Source organism: Lupinus angustifolius, chromosome LG18 (genome assembly GCF_001865875.1).
Source record: "Lupinus angustifolius cultivar Tanjil chromosome LG18, LupAngTanjil_v1.0, whole genome shotgun sequence".
Lineage (NCBI taxonomy): Eukaryota > Viridiplantae > Streptophyta > Magnoliopsida > Fabales > Fabaceae > Lupinus > Lupinus angustifolius.
In genome coordinates, this window is record NC_032026.1 from 5,287,320 (window position 1) to 5,313,375 (window position 26,056).

Below are 26,056 nucleotides of genomic sequence, written 5' to 3' on the forward strand. Positions count from 1 at the left end.
ATTGTTCGCTATAATAAGTACACATGTTAACGAGTCTTATGCTAATGAAAATATAACATAACGGAAATACCACTAACATTTATCATTATTATAATGTCCTTCTCACTCACTAAAAAAAATTCATATATGCTATTTTCATCAATTGTTTAGTTTTAACTTAAGCGTATTCAATTGTTGCAACTTCTTATAGGTATATGTTTATTAGTATTTATCATTAGGAGATGAAGAAATGTGACACATTTCCATAGATGATTATAATCTCAAGTTAAAGAACAAAAATATATTTAGAAACAAGAGGAGATTTATGCAACATCAATGACAGGCAAAATCACAGGATTTGACTTTGCAGATGAAAATATTTTGAATTAGTGAGAAAATTATTATTATGATAAATATTAGCAGTCTTTTCTTTGTATTGAATTTGCTTTGCTACTAATTTTATATTCTGAACTTAGTTGCTTTTCTTAAGTTCACAACATGATTGCGTGCCTTTATTGTAGTGATATGAATAAGTTCTTCAAATATAAACTAAAATCAAACTTTTCTTCTTTAAGAATTCAAGTGGTGTTTATAACATGTAAATATTGATAACTTAGTACTAAGTAATGAGAATGTGGGTTCACACATACGACAGTGTCTGCCAACACACTAAGTAATTAATTAATTTGTGCAATCATTATTACAGAATGTAACAATACAGTTGGAAAACATTTCATGACGATCTTACAAAATATATTCTAAACCTAATAACTTTATTTTACTGATTTCAACCTTACATATTAGGTAAATTTATTTTATATTCTGAACTTTGTTGTTTTTCTTAAGTTTAGAACATGATTGCGTGACTTTATTGTAGTGATATGAATAAGTTCTTCAAATACAAATTATAATCCAACTTTTTCTTCTTTAAGAGTTTAAGTAGTGTTTATAACATGTAAATATTGAAAACTTAAGCATCAACCAATAGGAATGCGGATTGACACACATGAGAGTGTCTATCAACACATTACATAATTACTTAATTTTTTGCTTTATGTAGTTGAAAAACATTTCATGACAACCTTACACATTACGTTCTAAACCTCATAACATTTATTTCACTGACTTCGCCCTAATCATAAACTTCACCTACAAAAATAATTGCGAGTCACTCAATTATTTGAATGTTCAATTTAAAAAATTAATAATTACACAAATCGAATAAACTCAACTACAAATTACAATTATTTTGTACAAAATACTATATTTGACATTTATAACATACAAAATACACATTGCGAACAATAGGAAAACAGGTTGGCAAGCACGGAAGTGCCTGTCAACACGCTAGTAATTAATAATGTAGGAGATATTACTTAGTAAATTATTATGAAAAAGATAAATACTCCAAATATAGTATTTCTAAGATTATGAATAATTTAATATAATGATAAAATAATACTTATAACACAAATTACATTTTTAAATATCATTATTTTCCCAAAACCTTGTTAATAGATGATATAAGTTCATTTAGATGTGAGGTAACTGATATGATAACTGGTTTTTTTAATGTAACACAAATCATAAACATTAAAAACATCTACAACTAATCTAAAAAAATCATATTTATTTTTAGATAAATTTAAAAAAGTAAATCAAGATTTTTCAATCACATATTAGAAAAATAGAAAATTGTGGGTGTTACAATCCTTCCCTCTTACAAGAAATTTCGTCCCCGAAATTTGTTAGGTTATGCTCAGGAATTAAAAATGATTTTAGACCCACAATCAAACATACGATACACACAATGAAATACAAACTCAACAATTAAAACAATTAAGAGAGTTAGTTGTCAATCACTAGAGTGAACCACATACATGTTGATACAACTTCGTGAACTCAAGAACTAACATTTAGTTGAATTTGAGCTGTTAAGATACAACAAAAGGGTGTTAAGACACGACTTGAACGAAAATTATTATTACGAGGACAAAGTTTACCAATTAGTTATTAAGAAAGGTAGATCTCTAGGATCAAGGTAATAATAACTCTAGATGATTAGCAAAATTGAATTGAAACTACAAGGACATTTTTGTAATCAATAAGAAAAGATTTTAAATTCTCATAACTCAAGTTAAAGGAGTATAAAAGATCTTAATCAAGATGAGAATGCTTGAATGGACACAAACTACATAGAAATAACAACATTTGACTTCACACATGTCAAACAGTCGTAATTAACAGAGTATTTCAAGAAGATTTCAAATTTGCATTTATCACATTACAATGAGATAGGAAAGAAAATATTTATCAAATATATGAGCATCTAGGCATACAAAGATTTTTAAAGTTCATAGAGCAAAACAAAATGGTTTAGTAAGTTACCAATTCAAGATTACATTCTTATATTTAAAATAGGATGTGATAGAAGGAAAGTTGATAGCTTATGTATTCAACTCGATGAACAGGTTCAACCAAAAACATAGATTTTGCTATTAATAATAATTAAAATTTTATAAATATCATTAAAATGACATAAGTAAGGATAACCAAAATACACTTTAATATACGTGTAGAACTCAAAGATCTATGTCATGTTTAGAAATAAAATGTTATAATGTAATCAAGGAGTTTTACAAAACTATGATTGTCTAAGATACAATTGTTTAAAATTTGGAATTCTCAACATGAAACATAAATAATTTTGAGTGGAATACTACACTTCAACCAAAGTGACTTTTGAAAATGGATTAATAAATACCTATATCAATCACCTTATAAGAGTAAGGGGTTACATACATTTATTTCAAATTTTCTTTTTTAAAGAAACAAAATCAATTAACCATGCATAGATGAAATGAATGTGAAGGCAAAGACCACAAGGTTTACAAAGGACTAACTGGTTCAGAAGTTGCATACTAACCATAAGAGTAGGATTCTTAAAATTTATGTACGTATAGATATATATGTATAAAATAACTTAATTATATATATAAAAATATATAGCAGATGCTAATGCACATGAAACAAAAGAAAGACTGAAAGTACAATAGCTATGCATATGTTAATATACGTTACGGTTATATTAGATAGTGTTAATATTCAATTTCAAAATATTAAGTAATATAAATGATATAAAAAATGTACAAAGATAGCACCAATAATTTAGCTAATTCAATTACCACTACTTAGAGAGAGGATAGAAGCAAAATTAGTTTGGCAATATCTCACTAAAACTAGAAGGTCACAATATCAAAGGTTCATTATTAGCATTATGGACAAATATACTTATCTAAAGGCACAAGCATATTTTTTCTGTCATTATACCTTTATCATGTATACTTCTTATAATGATTCACTTGTGATTAACAACGATTTAAAAAGTCAAGTTCAAATTATGAACATATAAAGATTCCACTTTTATATAAACATATCCTTCTGGGTGGTATTTAAGTACCTTAACCCAATATCAATCCACACTTTTAACCAAAAATTTATTTTTTGTAGATATATAAAACTTATGCAAACAATAAAATTTTAATTTTGACAAATCATGAAAACAAAAACACATTAAGCAATAAGTAGATATAAATACGTCAAGTAATTAATAGTGGAATAGAGTTGATTGACAAGAACATACAATATACATTTTATTTAGAGATGTTTATTCAGATAAGCAATCAAGACAAAACAGTTAATAAAATAAAATAAAATTGAGAACCATAATCAATTAATCATGCTATAGATTAAATGAATGTAAAACATAGACCACAAGTTTCTGAAATTTTATTTCATGTCAAGTAATCACATAAATTTATTCGGACAAGAATATCAAAATATAGGTGACATGCACAACATAAAATAATGTCTAAATTATGGTAGTCCACAGATGTATGTTCCTCCACCTCAAGATTTAAAATGACAATTTATCGAAATACCATATAAGGTATTTCAGTTTATGTTTCTAATGTAATTCTAAAGCTAAGATGAATGTTGTACAAATTTATACATATTAACCATAAGACACTAAATATTGATTTTTTCCAATTAAGATAACATAAACAAAAGAGTCATATAAAAGTTTGTCATGTTAGTCCATTAGCTATCCAATGATACTAACGAGAACATACTCATGAATTGAAGCTATTATTTAATCTTACACAAATAAAATTATCACTAACATGATAAAAACAATACATCACGAAGTGAGATGGCAAATACAACAACACAAATAAACAATCACACCATAGTCACACAGAGAAAGGGTATATGAGGCCATACCTCAAGCCGGACAGGAAAGACCAGCTCTGATACCACTATTTTAATACCTCATTTTTGCAACTTAGAAAATAGAACTTTATCATAAAAATATGATGAAAATTAAAGGCAACCTGTTACAAAATCAGAGTAAATTTAAAATGGATTTTCATTAACATGTTCAAGATGCAGAAATATTTAATATTATCATTACCCAAAAAACACGGTATCACATTCAACCTCAAACCATGATTTAAATAATTATATATTTGTTTAAGTATGTAGCTTTACAAAATCATTAATCTTAATCTTAACATAATGATTATAAAAAGACATCATGTATGCAAAAGGAATCACTCTTAAGTATTTTTTTCATAAAATATAACTTATACAAAAATTAGTCCAAAAGACCAAAGGTATTCCTAAATCAGAGCCAAGAATCTCAACATAAACAAGATACTTAACTATACATAAGCTAAGTTCTTCTTGCTTATATTTCTCTCAATTGATATCCATAGAGAAACTGCAACAAATCTGGACATATACATAGTATAGACAAAAGAAAAGACAACGAAAAGGGAGTAAGGACCAACTACAGCGACCGGAGCGTGGAATTACATAGAGAAATAATATTAAAGTGGGACACCGTATAACAACACTATAATCAAACAATGTCAAACATATGCAAATGATGCATGAAATTAGTGTCTTATACAAGAGGATATTCACATCCCCAATTAATATATCTTTTATGCAATGCAACATGCAATTCAACCAACCAATCACCACCAAATTACAATGCCTGAAGGCCAAGATCCTAGTGGGAAAGCAACCGGGAGTACAGATATCCTTAACAACAACAAGTAACAGTTATCTCTGTTGTCCAGTACCTCTATCTGAGGTGCTTACATAGTAAGCTCAGTCCGTTTCAAGATTCCTCTCTGCCGATCATGAAATGCGCAAGGGGTGTCAGAGATTGTTTAGTTTGCATGTAGTACTATCCTGGTCATACGACACCCTCACTAGACTGTCCCATCTAAGCAATCCATCAAGGCTTCTTGACGAATCACCGTTATTGCCGCCCTTATCCAAATGTCAATGATATTTATATCACCGTATCTTTTCATTTTCTCCATCACCAACTACAAGAATGCAATGCATGTACACTAACCGAATTTAGTCCATTAAATCTTTTAATTAAGATTTTCATAATTTTTATTTCCACAAATATTACCTAAGTTAGTCATCTCAGCTCCAATGCATTTATATCATGTCAAGTCCAAAGGACGAGCTCAAGACGCTAACTTAGTATCCAAGATTAATGTGCAAAACCTTAATTTCAAACTTATGTATTTTCCATATCAATATAACAACTAACGTATATATTTCCCATTAAATACAACAATCAAGTTATATATTTTGAAATCAATACAACAATTAACTTAATTATATTTTCCCATATCAATATAACAACCACTTATATATATTTTGCATTTTAATACAACTATATAACAATCAATAATATAATCATTGCAATTGAGATATTTCTAAATTACAATCTTGTTACAAACATTTAGCACATAAAACAATTATTAATTTATCATAATACTCACATGCATACAAACATAATTATTTAACAACCTTTCAAGATGATATCATACCACAAGCGAGTACCTTGCATTATGTCACACACAAACGAATTCAAACACTTATATTTCCAGCACAATCAAATATCTAAGATTCTATACACCGTCATGAAAAGGATTAAGGACTCTTACATGGAAAACAAGTTTCCATGAGAGTTCCTAATCTACAAGACTCTCCGACTTTTGAGGGAAATAGAGAGGAAAAACTTCAATGAAATATTCTAAGACTACAATGGTCTTCTCCCTCACCGTAGGCGCTTTATCTCAAAACTTCAACATTGTTTCACCATCATAAGCATTACCGCTAGCATCCACTTCACCCAAGTGTCACAGAGAATACCTGAAATAAAGTTATACTTTTACCAAAATCAATTTCATTTATAAATCAAACCTTTCCAATATTTTAAAAATGTTTAAGGATAGCCAATTTAAATAATAAGCATCATAACTGCAGGAGAATTAACATTAGTGCTTTTAACAATATTAATAAAAGGACTAAAAACATTGACATGATACTGCTACAAATAATTCTAATAATCTAGTATTAATATATATATATATATATATATATATATATATATATGACACATATGGCACCTATATGACACCTATGGCACCTATGGCACCTATATGACATGTGATACTATATGTACATTAACAACAACTTTTGTTTCTTCCATCTAAATATACATATTCTAGAAGTGGTGTACATCATAAATATGTATGTTGTGTTTTCTTCTTTCAAAACAATAATCCTCAAAATGTAAAAAGAATGGAAGGAAATAATGCAACAATATACATACATGAAGTAGTTATTATTTTGAGGAAGAAAAGTCTATAACAATAATTAACAAATTATTAAGAGACGTGAAATAAACAAATAATAACATATCGAGTCTCACTCACTTGATATTACGACAATATGTTGAGAGCACAAAATGGTTTTGGAGGGTGAGTGAGCAATACACATCGATCTGCAACTAAAACAAGCCTATGGAAACAATGTGTTGGAGTTGGGTTTTTGGTGTGTGTGGCAGAGAATTACATTGAACCGTGAATTTTGATTTGGAGATGATTGACTGCAATCAAAATGAATGTGAGCCAACTGACTGGAGATGGTGGAGGTGTCAGTTATGTGCAGAAGAGGAAGAGGCAAACAGTAAGGAGAATTTTGTGGATAAGAGATATGGAACTAGGTTTCAAGCACAAATTTAAATATGGAAATCAAAAGGTTATATATAATAAATAAATTATATACATATTATATAATGATATATAGAAAACGTGGATTACCGAAATGAAATATGGAAGAATGTATTTTGATTAGTTATATACATACATAAGATAACAATACTACTAACTAGTGGCGGATCTTGATCAAAATTTTAGGAGGGGCGATGATATTTAATTACAATTTATAATTAAAATTAATTGAATAACAAAAATATATACGGAGAGGTCAAAGATAAAATTTTAACTATTTCCTTTAAAATATAAATCAATATGTTCTCTGTAAGATAAAATAAGATGAATTACTTGATAATGCAATATATGACTAACGATATATGGTAAAAATCACAATGGATAAAATAAGATGAATTACTTGATAATGCAAGATATGACTAACGATATATGATAGAAATTTTGTCAAACTTGATTGGCTAACGACACCAAAAATAAAATGTTGACATTGAGATTTTAAACTAATATTCATTGCTCATTGAAACTCGTTGGATAGAAATTTTGGAAAAAAAATATATATATTATCAATATTAAATGACTTACAAGTATCCTTAGAATATATTTTAATACATACATAATATCTTTCATCAAGTGTAAAATCATTATGAACACAAATAAAGTTATATTGTTATAAACAACATCAACATCTAAATGTATAAGAGAACTTGATCAATTATATATAATTTTTAAAAGAATCACACAAGTTGCACTATATTTATTTATCAAACTACAAATTAAATAAATATGTGAACTCCAAGTATGTCCATAAAGACGTTAGTTAGGTATAGGTAAAGGGAGTACATCTGCTCCAAAAAGTGTGTAATATTCTATGTGTCACATTTTATAATTTAAAAGTTTAATATTTAAGTATTTTTTTAGGCCAAATAATACATGAAGTGACACACTTTTTGAGACAACAAATACATTCCCGTAAGAAAATAGTAAAAAAATGTATTCAAAAAATAAAATAAAAAAATCCAGGGGGGCAGCTACCCTCTCCTGTCCCTTCATAGCTCCGCCCCTACTACTAACGTGTCACCTATAATATTACTTAAGTAGTATATATATATCTATTAACATTAATCTATAAATATATATTATATATAGGATAAAGTGATGGTGTATAGTTAGAGATAAAATGGTTTAAGGATAAAATGATAAAGATGTATGATCTTAAATATGTTATGATAAATATTATCATAACCGTAACTAATTTAATCAAAAGTCACAAGAAATATAACATTATAATAAATAATGTAGGAGATATTACTTAGTACATTATTATGAAAAAGATAAATACTCTAAATATAGTATTTCTAAGATTATGAATAATTTAATATCACGATAAAATAATTCTTATAACACAAATTACATTTTTAAATAACATTATTTTTATAAAAACTCATTAATAGATGATATATGTTTATTTAGATGTGAGGTAACTGATATGATAACTGGTTTTTGAATGTAACAAAAATCATAAACATATTAAATAAACATTCAAATATCAACAACTAATTTAAAAGAAATCATATTAATTTTTGGATAAATTTATAAAAGTAAATCAATACTTTTCACTCACATATTAGAAAAATAGAAAATTGTGGGTGTTACATGTATAATGTTAAGAGATGTTGTGGAAGCATCATAGGGCCTTCTAATAAGCATAAACAAGCATGCATTATCATATCATCCAAAGCACAATCATATCTATACGCAAACACCGACATAAACCTCATGCTTCACAAGCCAACCATCGCATATAATCATTTTACAAAAAACATTACACTTATACATTCAAATTGTGCATTTTCTGCATCTTAGTTGCTTAGACGATCACCTTAGGACCACCTAGTGAGTTATCTAACATCACAAAAAACAATCATTTTAGCAGCACGAATGCCTCAGCAAATCCCTGAATCATTTTGGTTGCACGGGTGCCTTAGCAAATCCCTGAATCATTTTGGCAACACAGGTGCCTCAGCAAATCCCTGAATCATTAAGGTAGTACGGGTGCCTCAACAAATCCCTGAATCATTACGGGAGCACGTGTGCCTCAGCAAATCCCTGGTTCATCACGGCAAGCGCGGGAACTACCTCAACAAATCTCTGGTTCATCACGGCAAGTGCGGGAACTGCCACAACAAATCTCTGGTCCACCAGCAGAGCATCGGTATGCTTCATCAAATTCGGTACCTTCGTTAAGGAATTTTTTTAGCCTTGAAAAAATAGCGTTCATTTCTTTATTGGTTACTTACCATGATATATCTCAAACATTGGTTTGCTTGCTATAGGGTAAGTAACAAGTAAAGAGGGACAGCTGTGAACACCCATTTTTGTCCGACTCAGAAAGGCTCAAAGCTTTTAAATATCTCGAATTATAATTATTTTTTAATTAAACATATCGTGCAGCCTCGCCCCTACCCAACTGGAGCATGCCACGTCAGCGAGTGCATGTTGTTTCCCTGCAGTCGCCCGCACCCAAACCACGTCACTAACCATGGCTTTGATCCCCTGCACACGGGATCGCAGCGCCTTCCCAATCCGCCGCTGCCACTTGTTCTCAAGCAATTCCAACACCTCTCTTGGCTCTGCACGGTGCTGGTAGGTTTCTTAAGGGTATATCTTTTTTACTAAAGTGTATGATTTGCCATCAATATATTTTTATATCAATCCCATAAATTATATTCTTAAGTATAAATCTGAACCATAATTATATTGTTAATACTCACAAATAATAATAGTTAGTAAACATTTTATGCCTATAGTAATTAAATAATTTCCCTTCAATTATTCTTACTGGATTTAAAATCTTATTAAGTATTTGGCCAAATAAAATTTATTTTCATTCCATAATTAATCAAAATCATTATTAATGAACTTGTGGAAAAAAATTAAAAATAAGACACATCAAACATAACTAAAAATTCATTTTTGAAACGAAAATAATTTTGAGAATTAATCAAAGATGAAGAGAAGGTCGCCCCAGAGGCCTCTTTCTTCTCAGATCATCTTCGAAAGGTCGCGCTACACCGCTTCTTTTCAACCGATTAAATCCCAAAATCGACTAAATTATATTTTCTTAATTAAATAAATAACAAAAATTAACAACCAAATAAAAACTTTTTTCTACCTAAAGAACTACGTAAGTATTAATTCTCTTAATGGGGATATATAGAACCAAAGTCAATCTTGTTAGGCACAATAATAAAAATAAATAAATTTGTTCCTTTAAATAATTAATTAATTAACTAGATAATTTAATAATAAAAAGTAATAATAATAAAGTCATATATTTTAGTGAAGGGTACTGTCTAAGGCGGACGGATAGAGTGCTAATACATTCCTTATCTTGTAACCGACTCCCGAACCTTAATATAAAAAATTCAAAAGCCCAAACAAAATATAGTGACGACTCAAACAAAGTCGTGCAGCCGAAAACCGAGACGCCAGAGACTTCTCAAAGCTAGTTTAATACATTTAAGAATAGGTTTTGTCTTACAAACTTTCCACATTTGCATTTGGTTGACTTTTGCATTCTCTTGGAAAACATAAGGCAATTGCCTTTTTGGTTCAAAACCTTATCATGTGATCTTTCTCCCTAATTATAAGTCAGATTCACCTAATTTTCAAATTTATCAAAAATAATGTATGTATTTAAAAATACCATGCATTCATTATTATAGAGAAAAGGAAAGGTTATTGGAATATAGAGTGGACAATAAATATAGTCTAAATATTATGAGTATGGTGTTAAATTATACTCACACCTATTAGTTTTATTAAGATTTTACAAATCATTCATTTTTTTGCATTACACAAACAAATCACTCATAATTTATGTAATACTACATTGACTAACTTTGGGAATGAGATGAGTTTAAACAAAACAACAGTGTTGATTATAATTAAGTTAAACTATAATGAGTGTCAGTACCATTTATTTGTAATTTGCATATATAATTAGATTATGAAATCAATCTTCTTTTTTATGTATTTAAGTAATATCTCCTTAGAATTATTGATGTATTTTGTAACGAACCAAAATAAGTTTTTACAATTTACTATATTTTTCTTCCATTTGAACTTTGTGTCACTCATCATCTAGAGAATTATGATGAAATAAGTTTTGGTACATATTATATTGTTAAGACATCAGATTCCTCTCGAGTACTAGAAAGGAAAGTGCTATGAAATAATAATGAAAAAACCTTATTTATAGTGAATAACAATTTTACCCTTAACACTAAAAGAAAAACATTAACCTCTCTACTGCTGAGTTTAACTCGTTGTTAAGAATGACAATAAGTATAATAATGATAATTTCTTATGGTGAAACTGAAATCCAACTTTCCTTGGACCAAACAACAAATTTTCTCTCCCTTAAAATTTTTCAAAACGTATTAATCCTACAAAATAACAAATATTTGATTAATAAGATAAACTCAAATATTTTATTCTTATGACATTTTAATGTAAAAATACAGCATCTATAATATTATTAGTTTTTTTATATAAAATGTAATTGTTTATTTTATCTTGAGTTGTCTACACTATAGTCATATCTAAAAAGTCTTAAAATAATGATAACAAAAGTGACAATTCACACGTCATTGTTTTAATTAAATCATTTCTTGGCTCTAGCCTTATATTATTAGCAACAACTAGTTTAAGTGTTGGAGATAATAAAATAGAATATGTTGATATTGACTTTGAGTTTCAGGGTACTTATGAATCGTCATTTATTTTATAAAAAAATAAATATACTAATGACCATAGAGAATAAGTGATACAACTTTGTTTAATATCACACAAGATCTCCAAAAAATATGGTATCCTATGGAGCCAATTTTAAATAGTATAAGAATTAATGTATATTCATTATTTTTGGATCGTTATAAAAAACATCATTATTTCTAAGGATATATTTTGAAATATGCAAAAAAGAAGAGGGATCTCATAGTCAAATTCTATATCTAAATTCACAAATGATTAATTTATCCTAGATAATATATAATTAATTAATTAAAAGTAAATTTCACTAGTGTTATAAAACTGTTTCATGTTGGTCAATTCAACTGGTAAAATGATAAACTGGTATGAATAGCATTACCTTTACAACAATTATACCAGTCATGTAATCATGCTGGTCAAAAACCGACCAAAAAATTGGTCATATTAGATAGTTTTCAATTAAGTTGTACCGGTCATACATGTCACTTTCATTTATAATTTTTTTATGAAAATGACTTATTTTTTACTAAAATGTTGGTGCAAGGGATCAAACACACAACTAGTACATTTTTATACTTCTAAAATATAGTCTACCATGTGATACATTTTTTTATTTAACAAATTGTGTAAATAAAAGTTATTATTGTCTTCTATTTTTATTTTCAATATTAATGTTAATGTAAAATATATGTATATCTAACTTCACCGATATGTAACGTAATTAATGAACCACTTGTTGAACCACTACACCACTATATTTGTACTCTGACCAATTTGATAACTGATAAGGTATTAATAACATTGAATTTCACTGTTAACTTAATTATACACATTGCATTTTTTGTTTAAAATATTATATTTGTCTCCACTATAGGGGTAGTCAATATTATATATATAAAAATTAGGGGCACTTAATGCGAGTTTTATGTAAGTACAATAATTTGGATAATTTCACTAAAACTATTAATGTGATTTTCTATATTTGTTAGGTATCATTTATAACATCTTTATTATGTGTATATTTTGAAAATAAGCTGGAGATATGTGAAAAACAGAAGAGAAAAAAAATGAAGGGAAACGGCCATAAAGTGTGTTACATATTTTGAATGTTCGTTGTCAAGAAAATGTATTTTAAAATTATTTAACTTAAAATATCCAATCATTTAAACTTTACCGATCAATACTAAACAAGTCATATTTTTACCAAACATAGATTTCCCCAAATTGAAAAGGGACAAAGTTAATTATTTATTAAAGGTAAAGGGTGAAAACCAAAACAGGCCAATGGTCTTCAACTTTCAATCTTCTCATTTTGAAAATGATCTTTGAAAAATAAGAAATTAAGTTTTATTTTTAAATATTTCATTTAAAATCAATTTCTTTTAACACTATATCTAAATAGTTTGAGCTAGTATTTTCAAATTGAAAAACTTAAAGCACTTCAAAATTTGACACTTGTGGCAAACAACTCCAAATCAAAACTGGTTAGTAGATTCTCACCCAAAGATCACTCGTCATTGACAGAAAATTTATTTTAATGCATGAAAGAAACATCTCTCCAATTATTTTACCAGAATAAAATAAAACATTAGACTATTATTAGACTATTATTCCAATTTTTATTTTAAGTAAACCGTCCAGTTACTTCTAGTTTAACACAACAATACAAGTTTAAAGCAATTCAACCAATTGGACCGGTCAGATCAGGTCCTCACAACATTGGCCCAAACAGTATCATGAAACTCCCATGTACTGGAAAAACTAGGATCGCCGATATGCAGAACCTTATAGGGAAAATTCCAACTTATTGGGCTATGGAAATGGTAAAAATAACCTTACCATTTCCGATTTATAATAAGACAACCTTACATTATCTCAAATCATATATCCACTGTGAAAACAATAAATATATGAATTATTTCAAGCTAGCGTACTAAAACATCCTTAAAAAAGTGCTTTGAAAGAAATCAATAACCCCATCTAACAGATACAAAACTGCTTCAAAAGAAGCTTAATTCGTGAGTACCAGATCCTTGAAATATCAGAACTCATAGCAACATCTCAGCAATCTGGATAGCATTTAGTGCAGCTCCCTTACGAATTTGATCCCCACATACAAATATGTCCAACCTGTGTTTTTTATCCACCATTGATGTAAAGTATTTATGAAGAAGTTTAATAAAAAAAAGGCAGTCAATTACACAAGGGTCCCACTTAGTGGAATTTGGGGAGGGTAGGTGGACACAACCTTACCCTGCAGAGCTGAGAGACTATGTCCAGGATTTGAACCCGTGGCCTCATGAAATTGGATATAACTTAAACTGACAAATAATAATATAATGCAATGGAAGATATTTACCCTTGATCTCCATCCAGAGACAAGTCCTGGCGAATCCTGCCAACAGCAACATCATCCTTATTTGACACTTCCAATGGAGTAGGAAAATGATTGGATTCACGGTCATCAATAACTACTACACCAGGAGCATTCTTCAGAATATCTCTTGCAGTGTCCTGAAGTAATAAAAAATCAAATTAACTCAGACAAGTGTATCCTAACATCAAGACATGTTTTCTCACCCAAAATACATTTTTTATTCCTTAATTTGTGTCAAGCAAAACATGATATTGAGCCATTCCATGTTCAAACACAGATTACGCAATGAATAATACAAAAAATGCTGTTTTATTCCATTAAAGGAAATATAGATCAAGAAATGACAATGCATATATCAATACTTCGAAGTCATGTTTTATCACTACAAAAGGAATGATATCCAAAAACATTTAACTGTTGCTTTGCGAATCCATAACAAACCCACCTGAAGTATGCCACAACGTGATTAATCTGTCAATCATAAACCCAAATATCTGCATAAATATGACAAGCCCCAACACGACCAAAGACCTCTATGAGCCAAGGCTTTATAGGATTTTGGTTATCAAGGTTGCCTACATGCCACCTTTTGTATAAATGCAGACATTGTTGATATATCTATAAATACATGATAACTCTGAATCTGAATTTAAAATGGATAAAGCCTTATCTATTTTTCATCAATTTTATTATACATGATATCAGATTAGAACATTCTAGCAAGTCAGATAATTGGGTTCTCAAGAGTCTTAGAGATAGTGTGTAGACTTTTAAAGGCTAATCACTTCAAATCAAAAGCCAGTTAGCAAAAATGTTTAAATGAAATAACACATACAAGAAATTGTGCACAAAACGCTGTAGCAATTTGAAACTTATTACAAACCATTGAGCACCAAAGAGGGAATATCTAATTTCCTTAGGTTCATTTGCGAGTTGAATTTGGAGAGGAAGGAAGGGAAAATGAAGGCTTCAGAGTCATCTCACAAGAGTATTTCATGACTCTCAAGCCTTCCCTTTTCCTCCAAAATTCAACTTGCAAACGGACCCTAAGTTCTTAGAGGAAGAAAAGTGTTCAACTGAATTCAATATAAATAGTAGAAAACATCTGAAAAGCAGTTCACAATTTGGCTATATAACATAAACAAAACACGGCAATATGAAGTACTACCTCATCAAGTGGACTCTCGAACTGAAGATTCACACTCTCGGCATGAGCTCGCATGACTGGAACTCGTATACATGTAGCAGTTACTTTAATGTCCTTGTCATTCTGCAAAAGTGAAGTGCAATAAGCAAGTTATCCATAATGTGACAGTGAGATAAATAAGCTACTAAAAACAAGATATAAAGAATCAATTTCAACTTACCCAGATTTTCCTTGTCTCCTTGACCATTTTCATTTCTTCTTCATTATACCCATTTGGAAGAACAGATGCATTGTGTGAGAATATGTTAAAAGCATACTGCAAAGGAACAACATAATCAGGAAGTAGTTCTTGAACCTTTGATCATGAGATTTATGTACAAATACAGAAATGGGCAAACCTGCTGGTTAAATATTTTACAAGTTGGTGGCTTTCCTTCTAATACCTTCCAAAGTCAATAAAGAAAAGGGGGAAAAGTCAATTTACGATTGAAGATAATTAGTTTACCCTAGAATTTAAACTAAGAAGATAGGCCACACCTCACGAGTTTGCAGCTCAAGCTCCTCCATTGCAGCAGCACCAGCACCACTAGCTGCCTGATATGTACTAACAACCATACGCACTACCTGCAATATTTATGAACAGTTGAAAAGTGAATCATAGCACCAAGACACCATAAAACAAATAACTACTCATAAGCCATAACTATAAAGTCTAAACCAATAACACCAAAATGCCAGCCCGATACAGGACTTGCTATGGCAATTGCTATGATACCCTGACAGCAATAGTTCTTAGACTCAGTGAGTTATCACTTGTCATACATGTATTAGATACTAGTTTTAAGATAAAATATTTATAATTCTATTAAAAATAACCAGCAGCAATGAAATGCTAAACGGGTACCACATATAGCAAAACTATGGTCCAATGCCTGAATCGAACACTCTCCAGAAGAAATGAATTAGTAAGCAAGGAAAAAAACCCATTGCCAAGTAAACAATATAGCCAAAATGCATTAGGTTAACATAATATATCAATTTATCAATTTTCCCATTAATAAGTATTTTTTCTTTCTTCTTCAACACCTGAATTGGGAACTTCCATTCCGATGGATTTGCTGCAATCAAAAAATTGAACTGCATAAAATCTAAGTTGAGACCCTTCAAAAATGAAAGGTGTACATGGTTCAAACTTAAAACAGTAGCAACACTTGGATTCAATGACACTTAAAATTGACTGCAGCATATCCACATCCTTATACACACACCATATACTAATGCTAGTCCACGTTATTATCGAGGTAACTCATATTCCTGAGGCGCAAATGTCAATGTAAGTATCTAAAATTCTAAATGATTGATTTTAGTAATATAAACTATAGTTACACAATTCTCTCATTTATCTTACCTACCACACATTGAAGTCACCGTAACATGTACCTCATCAGAAGGTCTCATAAAATTAATGTAATAAGTGATTAAGAGTATAATCAATTGAGTACCCATATAAGGTAGCTATGGTATAAAAAAATGAAGTTATTGATTCAACACCACATATCAATTCAAAACACATCAAAATCAAAAGCCCTTCAAATATTCACCTTGGCCCTTTTATGAAGAGGAGTAGCAGCCATTAAACAAATAATGGTAGAACAATTGGGGTTAGCAATGATAGCCCCTTTCCCCATTCCAATCTTAATATTCTCCATTGCTTCAGGATTCACCTCTGGAATCACCAACGGAACCTTCTCATCCATCCGAAACGCCGAACTGTTATCCACAACGATAGTGCCACGTTCCACCGCGATAGGACCGAATTTCTTACTGATCGAACCTCCGGCGCTGAACAAAGCAATGTCGACGCCGTCGAAGCTCTCCGGCGTGAGCTCCTCGACGACGTATTCCTTGTTCTCGAAGGTGAGGCGGCGGCCGGCGGAGCGGTTGGAGGCGAGCATTTTGATGGAGCGGTAGGGGAAGTCGCGGTCGGAGAGAACGGAGAGGAACTCCTGGCCAACGGCGCCGGTGACGCCGACGACGGCGATGGAGGGAGCGTTTTGTTGGAGGGACATTCGGATGGAGGTGGGCTTGGGCTTGGACCGGGTTGGGAGGGCCCGGGAGAGGAAGTGGTGGGTACTGTGTTGAAGAGAGAGAGAAGCCATAGTGAAAGAGAGAGAGTGTGTGTTTGGGTAATGGAATAAGAAAGGTTTTGTTTGGTTTATAAAGAGAATAAGAGAAGAGAGGGAAATGTGGCGGCTGAGACTGTGTCAAGTGTTATTTCTTGATTTCAATACAACAGGGGAAGACAAGGGTTGGGGATGAAATCGTCTTTCCACTTCAACTACTTCCAAGTTCCAAGTGCACACACTCGGTAGTCGGTAGGTACATCAACATGTTTTTTTTTTACTTCCATTTCAGTGTAACATTAGATGACTGTATACATTGACACCCTAAACATTTAAAGTTAATGTATTATTTACTTTTATTAAAAAACTCTTATATTATCGATTTTTTTTTTCATATTTACTTATTGAAAGTAATATTAATGCACTAACAATGAAATGATTTATATGGTTATTATATTATTTATTATTCATTTAAATTATTTTTTTCGAAGAGTAGATGATGATTAAATATAAAGTATATAATGTACTAACAATATGTAAAACTCATACATTGTCAATATATGTTAGGGATGACAATGGGCACAGACAGACACGAGTAGTATTTTCTCATTCTCAAACACATAATTTTTTAGGATAGCGGTATTCGTGGTACCATTTTTATTTTTAATTATATATTTATATACTTTTGAAATAATCAATAAGTAAAAATAAATATTACAAGAATAATACTTGTTCCTACCATAAACTATTATTACGAGTGTCTGTTGTAAGTATTTTCATGGGTATTCACAGGTCAAGTTTTTTTGTCATCCCTAATGCATACATTTTTCTGCTTTGAATTATTTAATTAATACATAATTAATATATCATTTATTTATAAGAATTATATTTATATTTAAGAGTCGATATAATGAATAAATATGAATGACGAATAATATAGTAATAATATAATTTTTTTTATCTTTACAAGAACATTTTTTTTAATGTTTTTTTTAGTAAAGCAAGTTTTTAATGTTTATTCAAAAGAATAAAACTGGCCTTCCTTGGATGTCGGAGATAGTTAAAAAAATTCATTACATGCAATTTTATTTTGATAATTTCCATATGTTTAAAATGGTTAGTTAGAGGGAATCCTTTGTGTTGCAATACATTTATTGTACAAAAATGTTTGTAATCAGTGAAAATTAAAACTTAAAATTATATAGGCTAAATACTTTATTATGTGACATAATAAATATTCTTCTAAAGCCTAAAATACAACATTATAATCAACATCATATCTAATTGGACAAAAAGTTTATAGAAATTGAAATACAATTTTAATTTAGGTATCACTATTGATGCTCCAAATTAAGATTGTATATGAGTCAAGTTAGGACAATTAAAGCTTCTCCATTACATAACTGAAATGTTGATTGAAATAAAAATTTTGAATCCAAACAAGGCAACTTGACACGAGGTAAAAGGTGTGATAGGTTGCAAAAGCACGAGGAAGTTGAGGACAAATATGAAAAGGCTACACAACTTAGAAAACCATGCATATCAGGTTCTGAGAGACAAGTCTATGGCGCGAGTGAACCTGGACGTAACACGTCTCTGTAACTGCCCAACGAAGTCTAACACTTTTGTACATTGTTATTAATACCGGGTTATGAAAGTGATAAAGATACTTGTATAATGGTATAGCGGTTTAATCGCTGGTTTATTAACTAAATACTGACGAAGTTAAACATACAAATATAATATATTAACATTTATGTTCAAGAATAATAATAAAAAATTATTAAAAATTGGTCGGTATGACCGATACGTTCAATTGAAAACCGGCCGGAGGTTTTAACCAGTATGATTGTATAACTAATATAATTATTATATTGTACCAGTATTGTGACCGTTTCATCGATTTACCAGTTGAACCTGCCAACTCAAACCGGTTTTTACAACACTGTTTTTGGATATGTTAAACATAAAAGGAGTAATTTATTTTTGAAAATCTAACACTTTTAGATATGTTAAACATCTCATTTCTCAATACAGAAATTACTCATTTTACTTCCTTATGGCACTTGCTAATATTCTAAAAAAAATGTAGTTTGCGTAGCTCGCAACAATTCTTATAGCACGATATAATCTTTACTGGCCGAATCACGATCAGATCGCTCTCTTTAAGACATTTCGTGGTACTACTAAAATTGTACAAACAGATTATCAATCACGCCATCTTAAGGATAAAAAACTCAGTTCTCTGTCATACGATTTCTTACTGTACTGTAAGAATCATTCTCGAATACGCCCACAATACTACCAATGTCAGTTCTCGAATTCTCACAGTATGACTACCTGTGTCAATTCTTTACCTACAATACTGACTACTAGTGTTAGTTATAGAAATCCAACTTTGATTGTCTATGCCAATTCTCAAGTATCATGGAAAGAATGGGGAGAAGGTTGTTGGAAATGCATCGGCAAATTATTAGGGAGGAGAAAGAAAAGTTGAAAGGAAACACCTTCAACTTGAAGTGCGAGTTCTAATGATGAAACTTAAGGCTTATAAAGCCTTCAAACTTCTCTCCGCCTTACAATGTGAGACTGAGTTTTTTATTTCACAAAAATCACCATAAATGACCTCATTAATATGCATTAAAACCACTTCAAAAACTCACCCAACACTATTTAACAAGAAATAACATTGGAAAGAATCACTAATGAAAATATAAATTTTCGAATCAAATTTGCATCAATTCAATAACCAAATTACATTTATTATGGTGTGTGAAATATAGTTCACGAGAGAATAGTACCTCAAGTTATCAGAAAATACACAAATCTTTACAACTAACCCTTGTCCTACGTAGTCACCCTAAAATATTTCAACAGTTTGTTTACCAGATAACTTCAGTTTGTTTACGTTATAAAATACACGATTCTCAAACTTTTTATTTCAATTCTTTCCCTCTAAAAATGAATTCACAAACAGACCTCAAGCAATGTTAGATATACTTTTTAATAAACCGAACAAAGCAAATGAGACACAAAAGTAAAGGGTGAGAACTAATCAAAGTTACATCTTATTTGAAAGATATGAGAAAGGTTAATAAACCAATAGAGGAGAACTGCATAATTTTCTTCCAGGAGTTAAATCATTAGAGTAAAATGCTTACTTTTTAGCTTCCAGGTTCAGTAAGTGTTATAGACAAACTTCAAAATAATGTGTTTACAGAATACTTCATGGTATTATGAAGAATCAGAACATGTTTTAAAGTTGGTGCTAAGTCCTAATTTGTTAAGGAAAAAACAAATTATGATGTCATGCTATGATGGTTTACCAATATCAAAGTGCCTTCCACATACTCTAAGGTTTCCAAAAATGGAAAGTTTCATAGTCATCTCACAAGTATATTTCATGTCTGAAACTTACTTTCATTCTTTACCCTCCAAAACTCAACTCCCAGACTCTAACAAACAAGACTATAAGAACAAGTTCCAGCATACACAGAGAGTGCCGGAACCAGGGATGAAAGGGAGACAAAAGGCAAGAACCTAGTATGAAACACTGGCTTCTGCAATAATAGCTGAGGAATCATGAGTTATGATTTTTGATTTATGTGAAATTTCATAATATATGAAGGCGCCATAGTTTAAAATGACACAAAAGTAAGCCCTTATATGGCTGTTTTCCCTTATAAAGGATCTAAATAAGAAATATTTGATCCATCATACAGAGGTTGCAGCACCACCATACAATTCCTGGTACTCGTATAACCCTATCAAGATGCCAAAATCTGTCAACAAGATACAGAAGGATTAGTTTTCAGATACAAGTTTGATTTACAAACAACATAAAATAAACAGAACCTTCTTAGTCTCCAACATTTGTTCAAGCTTTCTATCTATGAATATAAAAAAGATGATTACCTTATTTATCATAAGCATTTAAAAAGATGAATAGGAGAGAAGACTTACACTGATTTTAGGGTCTACAACCACAGGAGGAAGATGGAAGAAACAAAATACTTATATTGTGACCTAATCCTATAGTTATCACTTCCTAGTTCCTTCCTCATCATTGTCAGTTTCAGAAAGTAAAAGTTCAATTTGCTCAGTTAGAGATTCCAAACTCTGCAGCTCCTCCAGATGTACGCCATCAGAACATAATTCCAACCTACTCTTTTGAGTTTTCTCCAATTCTTCAATCAATGACTCAAAAGTTTGAGATTCTTCGTTTGAAGTTTCGGACATAGTAGTTTCTATATCCATTCCACTAGCAGTTGGCTCCTTACTTTCCTGATTAAAATCGTCAATGTTTTCCAGGATCGGGCTACCTCGGAAAAGCTGTTCCCAAGAACCATCATCAGGTAAATCTGGTAGAAGAAATGGAGAATGGTTATCCAAGGGAGACAGTTTTTCATCCATGAGCACTTTCAAGAATTCTGAACTGATGCAGTAGTCTTTTAACCCATCTGCAAAAATCTCAGGCTCTGGTTGTTTAACAAAACGAGGAGATAGAGGAGCTATAGGCTTCCGTTTTTCACCTACGGGTGGTTCATACTTTATTATCGTCCCATCAGAAACAGCTGGAAAGTCATCTTGTTTACCTTGGTCCAGCATATTCCCTGGTTCCGACTTGCACCAATTATTTTCCTGAGGCTGAAACAACTTAACCATGAACCCAGGGCTCTGCACAACCATGGCTAAGAATGAAAACATCTGCTGCTGACACTCTTCCATTCCTTCAAGGCGACCGCCGAGGAGCAGCATCTTACTCTCAGCAGATTCCTGGCACTTCCTAAGTTTGACAAACTCCTGCACAAGGGAATTTTTATCGGATTTTAGATTCTCAATATCTTTCCTAAGGTCATGATTTGCTGCTTCTTGTGATGATGGTTTGTCAGAATTTTCTAGCTGCGGCAAAGGTTTTTGCTGATCTACAATGTGTGGATGTTTCCTTCTACGAATATTCTTCAACAAATGCTTTTGACCTCTGACAAAGTTGTCATTGGCAAATTCCCAGCAATCCGTATCAACTTTCCTGAAACCCTGATAGATTGTCCAGCTATCAGTTACTGACTTTTAAAAGAGTTTCACTGTAACCTTGACAAATGACACAAATATAAATAAACAAACAGATATAGGCACCAAACAAACACATTTATGTGAACAAAATATTCTCTTTAAAGGCTGTAGCTTCTCACAAGCCAGTTATTATCTAAGATACATTTTACTTAGCAGCAAACAAGTAAAAGGAAAAGTAATTCAAACTTAACTATAAACATTTTTATATTAAACTATAATTGGGCTAATGGAATACCTTTATCCATTAATTTAGTATTTTTGACAGACTTCTATTAAGGTAATGAAGTAAGTAGTGGGGGAATGAACAACAACTCTTTCAAGGATAAGTAGTGTTGTTGCTGAAAAAAGTAGTTGGTCTTCATTAATTCATATTAATAATTCAAGAAATAAAGAGTGAATAGCACAAGTGATAAATCAACATGAACACAATTCTAGGATTCAAGCATATCTGAGGAAGTCAGACATATGGAAGAATATGAATGGATTAGCACCTCTAACTGGTTGTAGAATGTTGAGTGTGTAAAACTCAAGCAAATGAATACCAATTTAGGTGGCTTAGATATATGTTGAGGAGACTTTTAGCAACCCCAGTAAGGAAAGTAGACAAAATGGAGGTTAGTCCATTTTCAAGAGGATGAGGGAGGCCAAGAAGAACAATAGGTGAAACAATTATGAAAGAAATAGATCAATAATGAAAATGGTTTATAATACACCATGGCATCGTCCTATTCATGTAGTCGACCTCATATAGTGAGATTAAGGTCCGATTGTTGTTGTGTATTTATCATCTCCAAAAGTAAGTTAGCTAAAACAGCTTTTGGAGCATAAACCTTGGTAGAAGAAGCAAGAAATTTTCACTCCATTCTTCCAAACATGTTTTGGATTTTCTATTAACTACTCTAACCATGGCACCCTTGGAAAATTGATTGTCATCCCATCACTTTTCAACACTCATGTATAATAATTTGGTAATTACACATTTAAAAGTGACTTTGCTTAAATTATATAAACCCTAAATAATACTCATTCCACACATAAAACTGTTGAAGTATCCAATTCCTACAACCTCAACGAAAACTCATTTTCACAAATGGAATTCCAAAAACACCATGAAAATTATTATGCAAACAAATCAGACACATCTCTATCTATCACAGCTATGACTCGAGCTTATCGAAAATGAATATCAATAAATAAAATCAGTAAATGTGGATTGGATTATGAATTCACAATTAGAACAATCAGATGAAATAAATAACTAAATAAATAGATAAAATCATAATTTTAACAAGAATATAATAAAAACCACAAACAAATTGAGGTGAAGAAAGTGAGATACATAGATATTGAGTTGGCGAATGAAGCTGGAGAAATTGTTGTGTTTGAAGTAAGACGGAAGAAGAGTGAGGGAGAATTTGGTCATATCCCAAATAACAAAACTGTGGTTACTGGTTTTGGTCCAAGATATGATATCGTCGGTGAAAGGATCATCCACCATTTCATAACACTTGTTGAGAAAAGGAGCCACGGAAAATTCAGAAGCCGATTTCACCATTGATTCTCAGTTTGAAGGAAAACACGCAGATAGGGGATGAATTTGAAGGCGGTTAGAGAATAAGTTTATTATTCTAGGAATTTACTTGACTTCTAGTTTGGGCCAACCACAAAAGGACCTTTGAATTTGAACAATATGAATTTTTTGGTGCCTACCCATATATGTAAGGACAACCTGCTTGTCGTTTGCTTTCCACTTTTATTTGAGAGATGCCTTTTTTTGTGGAAAATCTCGTTAATATCATATTTGGAGCATCAATAGAGATATATCTAATATATTATACTATTATTAATAGTGAAAAAAACTAATAAAAATGTAACAAATATTTTTAGATTATATATCTGTTTTATTCCCTCAAAATTTTTGCTTGTACCAATTTGGTATCTAAAAGTTAAAAAATCCAAAATCATCCTCAAAGATATCAAAATTAATCAAACTAGTACTTTAGCATTTTTATGACCCATGATAGAGAATATATTGATTCACATTCGTAATCTTTATGTACTAATTTGAGTATTTTTATTTTTCACATATAAAATTTGTTCACACGAAAATGTATAACAACCAAAATTGATGTTTACTCATTTTTATTTACACTATATGACAAAACAAAATGTGTGTCATAGTAAACCATGTTTTAGACTAATAAATAAATATAATTGTGATATGTTCAAGTATCTAAAACCACATTTTGGTAAAAATAAGACTCATATAATTATGTTTTAATTTAAAATGAAAATGGGTTGGTATAACTAGTACAATGTGAATGGAAATCGAATATATTGACAGGTAGATTGTGCGACATGTATAATTGATGCCCCATAGAACCTGATTCATCAATTTTTCAGTTGAATCGTGGTTACAATCATGTTTGTTAGGTATTAGTGGCTTAGGAACACCTAGAAGTGTAGTGGTTATCAATTACCGCTTCTTGAACCAAAACCCAACTTCTGGAAAACATCCCAGTTAATCGATTAACAACAGAGTTTAATCGATTAAATATTGCACATAACAAAATGACCAGACATTCAATTTGCACAGTAATTAAAACAAAATTGAACAGATATAATACATATATTTTTACGCCTAATTATTAAGTATACGACAGTAAACAAATATCCAACTTTTCAATTACAGATTCAATTTATAATGGCAAGAAACATAAAGAAGATAAAGAGAGAAAGAACAGTGCAAAAATGATTTTTATCCTGGTTCATTTGCGGTCCACTGCAAACTACATCCAGGCCTCCCCTTCTGGATCAGAGATATTTTCTTTCTTCACAATATTGAAAAATGGATACAAATACCAATTCAATTACAAGCACATAGGACGCTCCCTTCTTGAAATCTAGGATCTCTAAATCCTCGGTTTGACTCTACCCTTCGCCTCTGAGAAAACTTTCTCGCGAACTAGCCCCAGCCAAGATTCTTATCCTCAAATCAAGACCTCCTAGCCTTGGTGAAGAACCTCAATCTCTATGGTGATCTCACACCAAGAGACAAATCCAGACTACACAAAAACACGTTAAACAACAAGGTATACTAAGCACAATAATGCTTAAAATATGACAAGATAAAGACTCTAAGATTAACTCTTTTACTAACCACTTAATCCATGAAGATTCAAATGAGTTAACCAATATCAGTATACATATAATTTCTCTCTATCAATATCTAATGCATGAGCATGTGAGCAAGATAAGAATGAATACATAATTATGCAAAAACAGTAAGCATATAACAGCAATTAAACCAGCATAATCTCTCTTCTCACGCATGCAACTCTCTTGCAAAAATACAGTAAAACGCGTATGCAAAATGCGCTCTAAACAACCCTATATAATAGAATGCAATGTTATGGTTTTCTGAACAAAGCCTTGTATTTATAGCATAGAGAATAGGCGGTTACATTCGTTGCAA

The 26,056-nt window shown here is 30.9% G+C and overlaps 2 protein-coding genes across 3 annotated transcripts; both read right to left on the bottom strand.

Annotated features, from left to right (window-relative positions):
- LOC109333390 (aspartate-semialdehyde dehydrogenase-like) lies at positions 13,150-17,720 on the bottom strand. 2 transcript variants are annotated; one of them, XM_019568864.1, is made up of 8 exons: positions 16,987-17,720; positions 15,923-16,009; positions 15,784-15,828; positions 15,606-15,701; positions 15,407-15,508; positions 14,221-14,375; positions 13,754-13,991; positions 13,150-13,164 (listed from the first exon to the last, which is right to left on the bottom strand). In XM_019568864.1, the coding sequence occupies exons 1-7, from the start codon at positions 17,542-17,544 to the stop codon at positions 13,910-13,912; spliced, it is 1,125 nt and encodes a 374-aa protein (XP_019424409.1). In that variant the 5' UTR covers positions 17,545-17,720; the 3' UTR covers positions 13,150-13,164; positions 13,754-13,909. The 2 variants fall into 2 exon arrangements, with proteins under 2 accessions (XP_019424409.1, XP_019424408.1); XM_019568863.1 differs by lacking the exon at positions 13,150-13,164 and having other exon boundaries at positions 13,731-13,991; positions 16,987-17,544.
- LOC109332083 (heat stress transcription factor A-8) lies at positions 20,708-24,296 on the bottom strand. The gene is made up of 3 exons (XM_019566900.1): positions 23,921-24,296; positions 21,472-22,545; positions 20,708-21,290 (listed from the first exon to the last, which is right to left on the bottom strand). Exons 1-2 carry the CDS (start codon positions 24,134-24,136, stop codon positions 21,550-21,552), a joined length of 1,212 nt encoding a protein of 403 aa, XP_019422445.1. The 5' UTR covers positions 24,137-24,296; the 3' UTR covers positions 20,708-21,290; positions 21,472-21,549.